General features: G+C 29.2%; 1 protein-coding gene across 1 annotated transcript in view; it reads left to right on the forward strand.

The window, feature by feature from the left end:
• LOC126845751 (hemicentin-1-like) overlaps positions 1–15,627 on the forward strand; it is a 142,940-nt gene that overhangs the window by 91,389 nt on the left and 35,924 nt on the right. Inside the window, exons 3-4 of the mRNA XM_050584627.1 lie at positions 1,805–1,945; positions 12,547–12,758. Coding sequence (XP_050440584.1) covers positions 1,805–1,945; positions 12,547–12,758 — 353 coding nt within the window. The remainder of the gene's footprint in view (positions 1–1,804; positions 1,946–12,546; positions 12,759–15,627) is intronic.

Below are 15,627 nucleotides of genomic sequence, written 5' to 3' on the forward strand. Positions count from 1 at the left end.
CCTAAAAAGCATATATAACTTAAAAATGTCTCAAAAAGCAAAAACGACCTAAATATGCAAAAATATGCAACATAAAATTACAGATTTGGCTTTGTCATAACATAAAACAAATTTCTTTATGGTTGGCCTCTTTTTATGGCTGTGCAAAACAAATATGCAAATGCTAGAAGTCTTCTGCCCTAGACTCACTTATTTCTATAGTATATTACCTATATGATGTCGCAAGGAATCTAAACTGTAGGGTATCTAGGTGGTAAGTGACCGTGATGAGGTTTAGGGTAAAATTAGTGCACGATTTATAACGAGTTGTGCCATGGTAGTAAAGGGTTTAAGTCAACTTACACGGACCCCCGTCAACGGCGAATCACGCGGTATCCTGTATAATTTCCAATCTCATAAATTTGAGCAGATGTCATATAGAAAATAGATAAATTATAGTATTATGTAGTATGAAAGGGTAAAAAAAGTGTTTTCTATATCATTTTTCTAAGAAATCAAACATTATGTGGCCTATTCGTCTAAAAAATACTAGAGCAGGTATCTATACTGTAATATTATTTTTCATCATATTGTATAAAAGTATAGTATAATTTATTTTCAAAAATAGCTGCTTGGAAAATCACCCGTGACTATTTGTACGACATACTCGGTCTATCATAAAATAATATAGTTACGGTCTGACCCGAAGTCTTGAAATCGTTGGCCCACCACTAGAGATAAAGGGCGACGGTAAAATGAGTGCTGTCAAAAGAACGTGGCGTCTAAAAAACAATCCAAATTAAATTAACAGAAAATCACAATGTTGTGTTGTCTTTAAAACTTTGCGCGTTTGAAGCTTTATAAAGGAAAACTATTTTTGATCAAACCAATTAATGTCAACAACTTCACTCTGGTCGATAAATGCCAGCATTTCACTTTGCCATTTAATAAAATAAATTCCATGGAAGTTGTTATGTTATATCATGAAACTGATTCATGTTAATACAGGATGTTTAATGTTTTATGACGTATGACCTAAATTTCGGGTATTGCTTCTTGAGACTAATGCTATAATCAAAAATGTATCCACCATTTTTTTCGATTTTCGAATTTTAAAAACAAATGTCCTAAACTATTATTAAAAATGTTATTTTTCATTATTACTATTATGAAAGTGATATTTTGTAAAGGTCGACGTACGTAATTTTGTCTCGGCAGTATTCTATCGAGATTCTAGAAAATCAATCAACTGGGTTTAGTCAAGTGTGATAGCGCATACCATCTAGATAATTTAATTATCCATTCATATGTTATGTTGAATGAAAAGTAATTATTATTCGGCTGACTCCGGTCCACGACGAGTTAGAAATTTGCAACTACTCAAATAAGACTGCACTAATTATAAACAATAAGTAACAAACGCGGTGTAATTTAGTTTCGGACAGGGTCTAAATAGGAGACCAAGTCGGCTAAATAGATGTAGTTGTATTGAGACGTTTGATTAGGAAAGACATTTTAGTTTATAATTCATCAATGGGTTGGTTCCATATGAAGGAAAATATTCAATCTGGTTGTTTACTTTTGAGTTTTGACTCGGTATACTTTTTTTAGCCATAACGTAATAGGACTTCGTTGTATATTATTATACTTAAGATACCATTATTAAGAATAACTTGGTAATATCGGTTTTCCTAGTTATACCTATTTAGAATCGCATGTTTTGTTACAATAAACTAATGTCATTTTAAAAATTACACATTAACTATTTTAACAATTTAATCAATACATTGTAATTAATCAACTAAAACCTTTTTTTTGTCTTTAGAAAATACAACCGACCACAGTGGTAACACGGTTATCACTGATACGGAAGAGGAACCCGACAAGATAAGTCCGTTTTGGTCGTTCAACGACTCAACAGTAGATCTCTCCAAATACGAACAGTTTGATCATCAGCGTTTTATTGGTAAGAATTTTGCGGAAACCCTTATGGGATGTACAGTAGGTATGTTAAATGCCAGCCAATATGGTCACTGTAGGAAAGTTAACAATGTTGATGAGAATTCATTTGGCTCACAAGTCACAACGATGACTTAATTTTAAATTAATCAAAACTGGTCAAACATACATTAAAATTCTAATTTCTACGCTATCCTACAATGTAATACGAGCAATAATTGTATTCATCTATCTATTGTTCAAAAATTAATTTTATTTATTTTCGTCTCCATAACGAAAAATGGATACATCTCAGTAAAAAAAAGTTATGCGTAATTGAAAAAAAAACAGAGTTTATCTTGTGGTTTATATAAATGGAAAATGAAAAATCCCTTTGTGACTAGCCAAAATAAAAATAAATCTTCGGGCCAAAAAAATATATATATATATATATTGAAGTTTCAAGTTTAGGGCAGGGGGAAAGGGGGAGTGTAGTATTATTTTTATCTGCACGCATTTCGCAACCGCACTTCCCTTCTCATCCTAATTTTTTAATTCTTATAACTTTAAAAACATTTTTCCAAAACTGGTTATCAACCAATCAAACTTTTAAGTAAAATATTCTTAATTCAAAAAGTTAAAAAAATATATACGTTACCATTTAAGTTTCAAAAATACTAGTTTCGGAAGGGGATAATAATTTGTTGAAAATTGAGATCACGAATGATCCCTACGCTGTAATAAAGAATTACTTCTATATTAGAAAATTGGCATACTTTTTCGAATAATATTTGAGGAAATTTCAATATCGTGAATTATTTCAGTAGAAAAGTTAAAAGCTAGGTATTAGTATAAAAGTTAAACTTGGCGAACTCTAGTTATTCGAGACAGAAACTGGATAAACGCCAAAAGTATTAGCGGGTGGGGTGTAAAATTCCATTAGACATTACATCACTGCATTTTAAAAATCGCCTTCAAAACTATAATATTTTTTTTTATAAATTTTGTTTTAATATCATAAGAATATTTTTTAGAAATCTTTAAGGAAACACGTAAAAGTAGGATAACCTAACTTAAAATTTACATTTAAAAAAAATAGCGATTATTAATCATTAAAAAAACGAATAGACATCAACTATAGGAATTTTCAAAGTTACAAAAACGAATTAATGTAAAAATCAAAAAACTAAAATGTTCACTGTATAGAAGCGATTTTAATGTTTATCACTTTTCCCAGAACTTTTCAAATTCAATTCTGATCAACTCTCAAGTTTTTTTTGTAAAAAGTATCTTTTTGGTATTATTCATTGCATCTATGTGTATATTTATAATAAAACGGACTCTGTTTTCATGTTACTAACTGCCCCAAAACTTATTGGGATCTATGGAATTTTTGTACCATACTGAACATAATATAATACTCGTATAAGTGTCATAAAGATACACCTTCATTATTACTTGAAAAACACATCTATTCATTTATTCGCGTATACAACAATTATGATGGTTGTGTTTAAACTATATAAAGCGCAGTTCTTTTCTCCAAATTAATTATCTTAAATAAATGCTCGAAAACCAAATTCTCTTGTTTTAAGGGACTATGAGAAAGATGTATTTTTATAAAGAGTTTTTACAAACATTTTACGGTGAACAAATTAACGAACAAAATGTTTAAAAATTACATAAAACACCACTTTTTGAGCATATGATAATTTGTGAGTATAATTTTCTTACTATCTATTCACTAGTCGCCTATATTATTGTATTCTGCGTTGAATTATGGACGGACATAGTGCAATTTACTAAAAATCTGATTACTGTGTAAATTACGAAAATGAGAAAGATTACAATATTTATGTAAATTATTGAGGAAATTTTTATAGACAACTGGAAAAACAATGATTCAAGGTAAACATTTTATAAGCAGAACAAACATACGCCACGGTTATCAGATCATTGAACACAATATTTGGAATTCTATGTGTAGGGATTTTTGAAAAGTTTTTTTAGATAAAAGTAGGTATTCAATTTATACTGTAGACATAGTCATTTAAAAAAAAAAAGTTTTTCTTTATCGAAAGAGTTGTTATAATTACAAAAAATGTAAAAAATATTAAATAATGTACCCGACTATATTATATTATTTAACTTGGATCTAATCCAATGCTCATACGATACACTATTTTATTATGTAGATATACAGTAATATTTTTTCTGTTACACCGATTTTTTTCATTAATATAATTACTAGTAATATTACAGTAAATATCCTTTAAGGTAATAAACAAATTTCAAGTTTTAATTTTAAATTTTTTTAAAAATAAATGGTCAGACTGAATCAGCGACTTTGTTTTTAGACATTCTTTAAGAGGGCGTCGCACCGGTGATTTTCAGTGGTAAAACATGTTTAAGCAGACTGAAAATAACTCGCTTAATTTTGGTTTTAGAGTAAAAGCACCAATAAAAAAATTAAAAGAGCAATATTTCGGAGGGCAAGACGGTTCATTTTTTGAAAAGTTACAGTCATTTAAAAATGTTAAAATAGTCGTTATTTCTAAACTATGTATTGAGCGTTATACTTAGAATAATGAAAAATACGCACCGTTTTGCCCTCCGGAATATTGTTCTCTTTTAATTTTATAATGAGTGCTTTTACTCTAAAACCAAAATTAAGCGAGTTATTTTCAGTCTGCTTAAACATGTAGAGATGAAAAAACATTTTTAAATAGCTTTCAAGGATGCTGTGATAGTCCAAAAAATAAATTAATTACCAAAATAAAGTCCTAGTTATTGAACTAATAATTACACATTACAGTTTAACCTTTAAGTTAAGATTTTGTAAAAAATTGCCTATACTTTACTCCTTAAAAATGACGGTGCGACGCCCTCTTAAGACTTCTAGTTATATCAGTGTTTACCTGTTATCTGTAACTAGATGTTGCAGTTTTCACATTAATCAGCTTTATTTTAAATATTATCATTAACGATATTGACCATTTTGTAGTAGAATCCCAGAAAAAATGTATTTTGTTCGTTATCCGGTTAAATTAAATTCGACTAAATAAATAATTAAAATTAATGATCGGCTTTAGTTCGTTTAAGTGTAGACGATAATAAATAATTTTACAGTGAACATTTCAAAAGTACTTGTGTAAGTAGTTTAAATCGATATAAATTTTCAGCAGAATTTCTCAGTAGTTATATATATATATATAATTGGAATGTATTTTTCCGTAATAACTGCATGAATAATACATCAGACAAGTAGAGTGTATTTAAGGACCTAGTTAAGTAGCTTAGTCGTCGTGAGCACTAGATATATTTATGTGTATACACAAACGGTTTTGGAAGCTATCCTCGACGTACTTAAAACGAGCACTTTCCGACGAAGAATTGTTAACAAATGCGCACTGTTCGGGAAATACCATAGACATGAAAATCAAATGGCACTATATGCTGCTGCGGCAAGATGCTGGCGGTGGCCCGGTAGTCGGCGGCTCATGAGATTATACCGGTCAAGTCCTTATTATAATAATACACCCGCGAATCCATGAAGGTTCGATCCCTTTGCTAATGGAATCGGCACCAGCCGTATATTGAACGTCAGTCGGTCCGTGATGTGATGATACCTACTCTATAACCGTTATAAGACATCGGTGCAGTGCGTAGGGTGTGCAGTACAGTACATTGGGAGAGAAGAATTTTTTTTATTGAAAAACCACTCAAAACACAGTTTTCGGATTTATATCACACTTGTTGCACTCGTCTGTGGGGATTTTTTTTTTATGGTATACTAAAAGTTTGGTATAAATAAATAACGAAAATACTCGCAAACGCAAACATAGAGAAACGCTATCGAGTGTGTTTGTATATGTGTGTATTTATTGAAAACACTCTGGGCAACGGCGTTGAGTGTTTGCATAATGTAAGTATCCATTGTTGAAATACCAATGTTGTGTATTATTGCCAGGGCGAACCAAAATTTCTGCACTCGGCTTTCGCGTTTTGCCCGAATAAAATGGTTATACCTAGACCTCAGCCGTTTCCATCACGCCATTGTGTCTTGTACCCGACCGGATCATAATAATAATATTATTATTAAACCAACATATACGTACCTCAATGCGGATAGCTGCACACGCCGTTTGTGTACACATTATCCTAAACGAAAATAAATAATAAAGCGTACAGCTAAAAACGGATTTTCATAGTTTCGCTTTTAATTTCCACCTCTGATCGTATCTGCCGGCCACTTACGACCGAGGAGACGTTAAATAAGTTTGATACTACAATTATAAATAGTTATAATATTATGCGATTGAAAACTAGAACACAATATTGTAAATATTAGAACACTGTAAGTGATCATAGACAAACATTATTAAATCAGTATGAATTACTCGACTCTTTACCGATACAAATAATTGCAAATAATCACACGACAATTCTCTGAGTTATTATTAAAAAATAAATGTTGGGAAATTTTCTTTTTATAATAAAATCGTTTATTTCCCAAAAGAAAAACTCGCTTCAGTTCGAGTTCCACTAAAAAAACTCATTCCTCTTTTCGGTCGTTAACTTTATTAAACTAAGTCATTTAGAAAATTTCAAATTATCAGTAAAAACTTAAAAACTTTTCATTATTAATGTTAAGTATATACTATATAACATTGCTTACAAAAGGTCACTGATGATAAGTATTAAACAATATGTTTTTACTAACAACTTTTTTAACTTGAAACTAAATCCTAAATGCGTTAAAAATTATGTTTGTATAGATTTGCAGGTTTTCCGTTTTTGTATAGATTTAGTTTGTTCTTTAGAAATAAAGTTTTTAAATTTTCGTGTAGGAACTTACTACTTTTAAATCATATTTAAAAAATAAATAAATAATATACATTACTTATTATTACGATATCTTATTTTTTTTCTTATAAATTATAAATATAATATATAGGTATATACATAAAATATTTTATTTTAAATTATTGTTACTATAAGAATATAAAAGAATATTTTAAAAACCCTTAACCATAAAATAATACACTTTCTGCTTATACGTATTTCGGTGACAATGTTGCCATCTTCAGCGCTAACGACAGACTGTGACCGATTAAGGTGAACACCTCCTTATATCCATACAGGATGTTCCACAATGATTCGATTTTAGAACTTTTGTTCTACTGAATATTTTTAAGATTTTTTTTTTTTATTAATTTATATTCATTTGCGCTATAAGCACCACCTTTTTTATTCTACTTAAGTATTTGACATTTAAAAATTTTTTTTTTGTTACATTTTTATTAAAAAGTTCAAGATAGCCACTTTATTGAGAATAATTTGCTGAAAATTTTGACTGGTCGATAACCAGATTTGGATAAGTATTTTTCCCGCTATTTTAAAAGAAGCCGTCGATATTCATTGTTAAGAATAATTAGTGTCGACCACTGGCTAAATTAAGAAGTAGGTACGTATGTGTATTATACTATGTAGATATATTATAGTCTATTAAAATAATAATATCTAAATAACATAATATCATACGAGTTACACTTAAGCAATAGTATTTTAACTCGCGTTTCAGACTGTAAAAATAATTATCAGTCCAAGGATAAAGTGGCCATTGCTTTTATTCGTTAAAAGAAATTCAGGCTTAATGGTCAACGGAGTAGATGTTTTATTGACTTTCGATTATCATGAATTGCTTAAGTGCTATTATAAGACCTGAGTACGTCATAACCGTTTCGAATCTCAAAACGATCATCGAAGGATATCCAAACAGAATTTCAAAACGAAACAAACGTTTCGATAGTGATCGATACTTCCAATACTATTACCATAGCAAAAAAAAGATTCGGGTTTCATGCACTTAGCTTTAAAGGTAATTGTAAATTACACATTAAAGATAGTCGTACAGAACTAAAATCGTTTAAATAAATCTAAATAGATGTCGTTTTCGTAATAGATTTTAATTTTTATGATCGTACAATTTTTTTGCACTACGGCCTGTCGTTGGTTGGTTTTTTTGACATTGAAGAAAAAAGGCAATACAAGAAATAATAAATAAGGTCAGATATTATTATGTTTTTTTTTATAATAATATTTTATGGTATTTCACATACAGAACGTATCTACTATCTGACGTTCCATTTGTGAGATTACACTGTGTGTAATGAAGAAATAAATTGCTGGAATTATTTTAAAAATTATAAATAATGATTTCTATTTAATATCATGTCAAGCATAATCTCTTGGATCGGATTATTATAATTATGTTAGGTTTGTACTTTTACAGCTTGTACCCTTTAACGTGTATTTCTCTTATTTTACATAATTATTTATTATTATTATTTTTTTTTTGTAACTTGTATTTTAAATCTTATTTCTATTGTGCTCCGAATCAGTTCTGGCGTACTTCTCGTACATCCCTTTATACGAGTGAAAATAAACGAGTGTTCAATTAATCGTTGGATTAATTGTTATAATAATTACCGAGATAATTGTTGGAAACCGAATTTTCCGGCCGGTTAGTTATTGAAAGCTGATTGAGCGACACTGGCCTTTATAGCAAAATGGTCTTATTATAGCGGATTGAAATAAGACGTAAAATGGTCTTTACCGGTTCTGCGATTTCAAGCGGATAATCACAGACGTATTCGTTGAACTAAGCGTTTCGGTAATCGTGGTTTCGCAGATCATTTAAAACAAGGATCGATTTTAATTTTGGCCGGCAGCCTAATGTCGACGACAGTAAATTTCTTATCCGATAAACCGTAACGGCGAAACGTCAAATGGACTTACCGGCCGCTATCGCCATAATATATCAAGACCATTTTGTCCATAACCGTATGCACGTATCACATTTGTTATACCTAGCTAGCTGAAACTGATGTAGTCAACTATCATATTTTTTATTTTATTTTACAATACGGGCGTTAGCCCAAAACACAAAAATTTATCAGATTAACATTTAACAAAAAACTTAAGTATTATTTATGTTTACAAAAAATATATATAAATAGCATGCAATAATATTTCACAAAATAAAGATTAAAAATAAGTACATAATTGATATCTGAATAGAAAAATAATTTATTAGATTGGCTAAATGACAACATATTTACATAATTTACAAGGATAGTAAGAAATCAGGATAACTATTTGCAATGCGCATTAAACGAATCAGGGGGGAATGAAGAGAATAGTTAGTAGAAGTGGAAGGAATGAAAAAAGGAGCGTATCGAGTATGCCGATACAGAAAGTGAATACGGAAAGTTAACTTTGAGAGTAAGACAGGGGAATCTATCTCTCCAGATATAATTTTTAAAAGGAAACGTTTATTTGCTTCATGTCTTCGGTCAGATAAGGAGGAGAGTTGTAAAAGATCTTGAATGGGAGTTAAGTCGTAAATACATATTGTATTACTGTGCTGTGTTAGGGATTTTACATGTATATAATATTTAAAAATGAACAAAAACGAAATATGTAAACAAGTGACACAATGAAAATTAACTAACCGAAAAATACTTTTAAAAAATGGTTTAAATTCTATTATAATATGAACTTTTACAAATACGTTTTCTAAGAACATGTCTGGGACGTGTGATAAGGCGGAGGTAAAGTTGAGCCCGTCGAATCGGAAAAATGCTAATGAGCATTATCCGCAACAACATATACTCTACTAGTAATATCTTCTCTGCTTCTTCTTCTCTACTAAAGGCCTTGCCTTGTCGTTGCAAATCTGGTTCTCTGATGTTTAACCTTCATTACTTGATATTTGGGAAAATTAATGCAGTGGTTTCCCATTGCCTTCAGCATCGCAATGGCATCTCTTATTACTAAGGGATGTTATTCAAGTATAGATAAATCTATATTTGATACTAACAATGTTGCTGCCCATTGCTAGGTCCATTTTGGTCACCTTTTACGACGGGCATGGATTGCCGTGAGTGTATTCTGGTCCCCACCCACAGGGGATCTAGTAATATTAAAAATAAATAATGCGACTAATAATAAGATTAGTCGGTATAATTATTTAGTTGACATTTTTAATATAAAGTCTCTAGTTTGGAATTTAATCACTTTTGATGATTTAGTTTTTATTGAAGTTAGTTTATATTTTAAAAAGTAAAGTAGACAGTAGTCCTGTGAACTTTTTTTACTTTTGGTTCAAACTGGCTTCGAATGTCTATAAGCAGATAATTAATGGATATTTATGCGAAAATCGTTTTAATTTAAAACCGTTCTCTTTATATTTAAATGATTATCATGGGCTCACGATTTTCATTATGCCTAATGTCCGTATATTTTATTTAGTTTTTTACTTTTACAAGTTAATAATAATAAAATCTAAGTTTTTTTTAATATATATATATAAAGCGATAATTATTATAATACTAGTGTATTTCATCCACGAGCTTTATTTCTGTATTTTTCATCAGCATATTTATGAAATAATTAAGTAACTTATATTATATCTATGCAGATAATTATTTATGAAAATGTATATTACATAACAAAATAGAATGCAGAATAGAATTGTTTGTCGTTTTTTAGGTTTAAGATCGTAATTTTCCAAATTGTAGGTTTAACGTACAAAATTTGATTTTTTTTAATGTTTCCTATTTAAGAATTTATATTGACCGATACGCCCATTTTGTTCTGATTGTTCATTGTCTAATCTTGCCGGTGTTAAGAATTTGTCATATTATCTGCGTTTATGGTCGTAAGAATAATGTGTTATCAAAAGTTGGTAAACGGGCACTTGTAATAATTACACAAGTGTTTTAAGCTGGGTGTTAACTTTTAGTCATTTGCTTAATACGTATAAGAAACGATTTAAAGCTTATGGAAATAGTTTTCATTAATTGTGATGTGAAATAAAAATGAGTACTAAAAATTAAGGGAAACGTATAATATTTCTTATGGAAGTAACAAAAAATAAAAAATAAATAATAAAACCAACAAGCTTGGTTTTTCTCTAGGGATTCAGCATAATATTTAATTCGTTTTCAATATTATATAAGATGATAACGATTAATTTCAGCCATTTAATATTTATACATAAATTAAATTTCCACATCACCTTTTCTCTTCGGTGAAACAACTGTCCACCAGTCAAACTTTTACAGCACTCTTTTCCAACAATCTAACCAAGTAAAATACGTCTTAGGTCTCATTTTTGACAAACGCCTTACTTGGAAAGATTCAAATAATCCGCCAAGAAGATTAAAAAGGAAATGGTGCAGAGACCTCCTATAAATAAATAAACTAACATTAAAAAATCAAAGTAGGTAGCTCCATTGGGTGCCACCTACTTCATGTTATACTATCCACTTTTTACTCTTTACTAATTTACTGTTGTGCATATTAATTGTAAAGATGTAAATATTCAAAACAATAAAAAAAAAAATTGAATTTTTTGAACAGCCAAAAAAGGCAACTTATAAGATTACAAATAATGCCCCATATGTTTACTACAAATGTAATAATGTGTTATTTAATAATGAATAACTCAAACGTCTTCATAAAAGTAATTTTATTTTATCTCTTTAGACTTCAAAACGCGGAAGAATAAAACTATTTGACTGTAAATTGGTTAAAGTTTGTACTGAGTTGTTTAAATTATTTACAGGATTTTCGGTTACATAATATTAATAATAATTTTTCATATTCCGTCTTGAGGACTGTGTTGTGTGCTAGGTTCGATGTTTCTTGTTTCATTGCTGGCTTTATACTCATCATTCGACTCAAAATAATATGTTGTAATTTTGTAAGTTTTCTTCGATTTTCTAGTTTTTTTAAAAATATTTTCCACAAGACATTCCTTAACGAGGGATAATATTATCTGAGGTTATATTCCACTAACAGGTCTAAATAATAGAGTTCTGTTTTTATAACTTCATTAAAATACGTATTTTTGTTCTTCTGGATAAAACCCAATCATTTTCTCTGTGTCTTTCAACTTTCTTTTATTTTCAAGCATCCGTGTACTCACTAAATCTTCAAGGGTAGAATATTTTTCGCTAACTAGTGACGGCTATTGGTAGTTGTATAACATAAGACATTTTATTTTTATTGGTATACTATGAATTTTAGATATATTTTTTATTTAAAAGATTAACGTTATACTTTCATACATATGCTCTCAGATTTTTAAAAATAAACCATAGTATATTCTCATACAGGAGATTTCATCAAATTTCATACATAAGCAATTTCCTTCTTTTATTTGTTCGTGTACATGTTTTTCTACTAACGAGGTTGTTAAAACAAAATAAAATATTTTGTTATATATTTTTAGATGTCCTACGGTTAAAATGTTATTACAACAAAATTATAGTGCATAAAATGGTGTACAAGATAAATAAATAACTATCGTTTTATACTTTAGGCATTTTATAATACAAATATTTTTAACCATTAGTGCCTTGCGCACGAGTTTATATTAAAGATTTAAGGAATCAATAGACATTTAATGGTCCTTTAAAATGCTTGGGTCATCAGATTTTAGTGATCCATCAAAATTATCATTTTTTGTGTGGCATAGGTGATGCAAATTATAACACGCATTTTAAACTATAATAGATTTAATATGTACACAGTATACATTTATTTTTATTTTTCTAGAAACTGTTTTGGACCCAGAGTTGTTACAACCGACATCAGCAACCTTGCCAAAAACTAAAATACCTTCAAATACAAAGCGGAAAAATTCTACTAAAGTATTGAAGGTCGTGTCACCTCCAGTGTTTGAAGGGCCGCCAATCACCAATGTTACAGCAAGATTGGGTGAAAGTGCATTCCTTCATTGCACTGTGCGAAATCTTCAACAGAGACCAGTAAGTAATTAAAAATCATAATACCCCAATAAAACAGTCAAACAATAATTTGAATCGGTCGTTTTACCGTGGAATCGGAGAAGCTGGTGAAAAGTGAAGTTTATTTATGAAGTCGATCTTGAAAAAAAAAAAAATAGTTGTTTGAGCTTTAAGAAAGTATCGTTTTCAATCTCATAATAAAACAAATTGAAATTGTAACACAGAATATTACTTTTTTAATTTCGCGGTAGTATAAAATATAGTATGATAATATAAAAAATACAGAAGTTATAAGTTATACAACTGTTATAGTACAGTTCAACTCAATGTTTTATCTCTTTTAAGATATGATAGTGGTGCTTAATTTATTAAGATTTCTTTAGTTTCATTCTTACATCTTTTTTTAAACATCCATCCACTTTTTAAACTGCTGGGGGGAACCTCGGACCTATATATAAATAATTTTGTTTGTATACCTTTATCACTCAAGAAAAAAAAAGTGGAAAGGATATTATTATAAAATATACTTTAACTGTTGTTAAATTTGATATTTAATAAAATTGTTTTTCATTTTAAGTGCAAAAAATAATTGTGAACAGTAATAGTATGTATTATTATAGCTTTATTATCATTCTTTAAACGTTATGTTAGATTCGTATGATGTTGACTATTTATTCAACAACAAGTATAACTCTACAAAACATATTCTATGACGACATCTTAAGTGCAGCTGTAATATATTTTACTTTGAACATATGACTATAGACTGTTTTTACTAGATTATAGGATTAATTATTTTGTCAGGTATTTTTTCTTTTATGATAAGCCATGTTATCATATAGAAATGTATTGAACAAATAACAGTACAATATAGCCTCTGTTAATTGTAATCTAAGTTCAAATAATTATTGTGTTTAACATTTCCAACTGTATTGCTGACTGCTGAAGTAGATGCATTTTTATATAGTATCTTGACTGATAAATACAGAAGCTTTAAGTAAGGAGCATTTTTTTTTTAGTAATTAGATAAAATTAAAACAGGAAAATGATTTTAGTTTCAAAACTATTTACCCGCTTCGATTGGTGATGAACAATTCGACTACTAACTTCAAGTTTGATCTCTATATTGTTCATGTATAATGACGTTACATGTTACATAATATGTAACAGTAGACGTGAAGCAGGTGAATGTTGTCATTAACAACTCCTCTGTATTTGTTCCTCGGGTAAACTGAGTTCCCGTGCCGAAATTGAACAAAATCGGTGCAGCGGTGTAGCTTTAAAGAAAGAGCATACATACTTACATATAGACATGTTAAACATATAACCCAGCCTCATATATCATTGAAATTATATACAAAAATAAAATAAATACGGACTAGTGACAACGCGCGTTTGCGCAAAAAGGTTAAAAAAAGTGACATAAAAAAGGGACGTTGATTGCACTCCTTTTATGAGATTTGAGAGCTGAACTTCTCGAGACTTGCATTTAGGTAGATGTTTCCTAAGTATAAAAGAAAATTCTGTCACTACTCCAAACTTTCATTCGGTCAGGGCATTATTAATAGCTACTGCTTTTTACTTGGTTGCTAGGTAAGAACCCTGTTTGATCGAAACGCGTGAATGAATATTAGTGTTTCTATTTACTTTATTTGATAATAAATCATTATTGCCGCCATTTTAAAATATTTAAACTAATATTAATACAATGTACTCAGCACAAATATTTGAATTATGCTATTGTTTAGCGTTGTATTACCGAACGACAATGCTATCCAACGTGCATCATACCGATACATTTACAGTCTAATACAATGTGCGTACCACTCGCGTTGACCCTTGACCGACCTTAATATTAAAAAAACCTACACATTGTACTTACTCTTTACCCAAATACCGTTAAAAACAAATTACATTTTTTAAACAGTTTTAATTTATTCACGACTTCACTATATTTTGTCATCACATAATGTTGACGTTTCCATCGCGTTAGGATATATTTAATTGTAATATATATATAAAGTTTTTAAAGATCAAAAAAGTGATTTATATATTTAAAATAATAACCTATAAATAAATAAAAATAGCATTATGAAATCAAAGATAATATCTATTATAATAAGGTTTATGTTTTGACAAAAAATTATGTCTAATTCAGTATTCTAGAGTTAATGAAAATGAAGAGCTATCTCTTATTTTCACTATTCTCTTAATTCTCTGTAATTGATCATCGAAAATAAGTAGTTAATTTCATGTAATATTTGCATAAATTAATTTAGTAAGCTACACTTATGCAAATGCACTTTTTTTATGTGTATAATACTAATTATAACTAATTAATACTATGTGTATTATTACTAATTATAATAGATAAGGTAAAACTTTTAATAATATAATCTTCGAACAATTTATATACAATTCAGAAAAAGTGAATAAATATTATTGAATTTGATTTTATAATATGGAATATGACACAATTTAAGAGTCTTCATATTATAGGTTTTAATGAGTAGGTATATAAACAGTATATTATAGTGCGGCTGTGTAATGATATAAAGTAGTGCCATTAATTTTTTTTCCATGCCTCGTTCATGCCATCATGAAAATAACTGTTAAGAGAGTGAAATAATTTCGTCGTAATTTATAATTTATACTTAATAATGAGAAAAATCTGCTTTCAAGCACGATCTTGAAAAAGTGCAATTAAAAATAATTGCACTCATTACATTTCAACTTCGACGATAATCGATGTGAAGAATACAAGGAGTTTACAATTTTTTTTTACTGAATTTAAAATCGTTTCAAAAGAGATTTTGATTTAAAATTTTTATTTTTTCTTGCAATTCATCGATATGAGTTTTAAGTTGAATTGCCAGTATACATTTATTTT

Source organism: Adelges cooleyi, unplaced genomic scaffold (genome assembly GCF_023614345.1).
Source record: "Adelges cooleyi isolate 19-005CV unplaced genomic scaffold, UGA_ACOO_1.1 ACOO_flye_CR_arks_rails_tigmint_CR_PRNA_8, whole genome shotgun sequence".
NCBI lineage: Eukaryota > Metazoa > Arthropoda > Insecta > Hemiptera > Adelgidae > Adelges > Adelges cooleyi.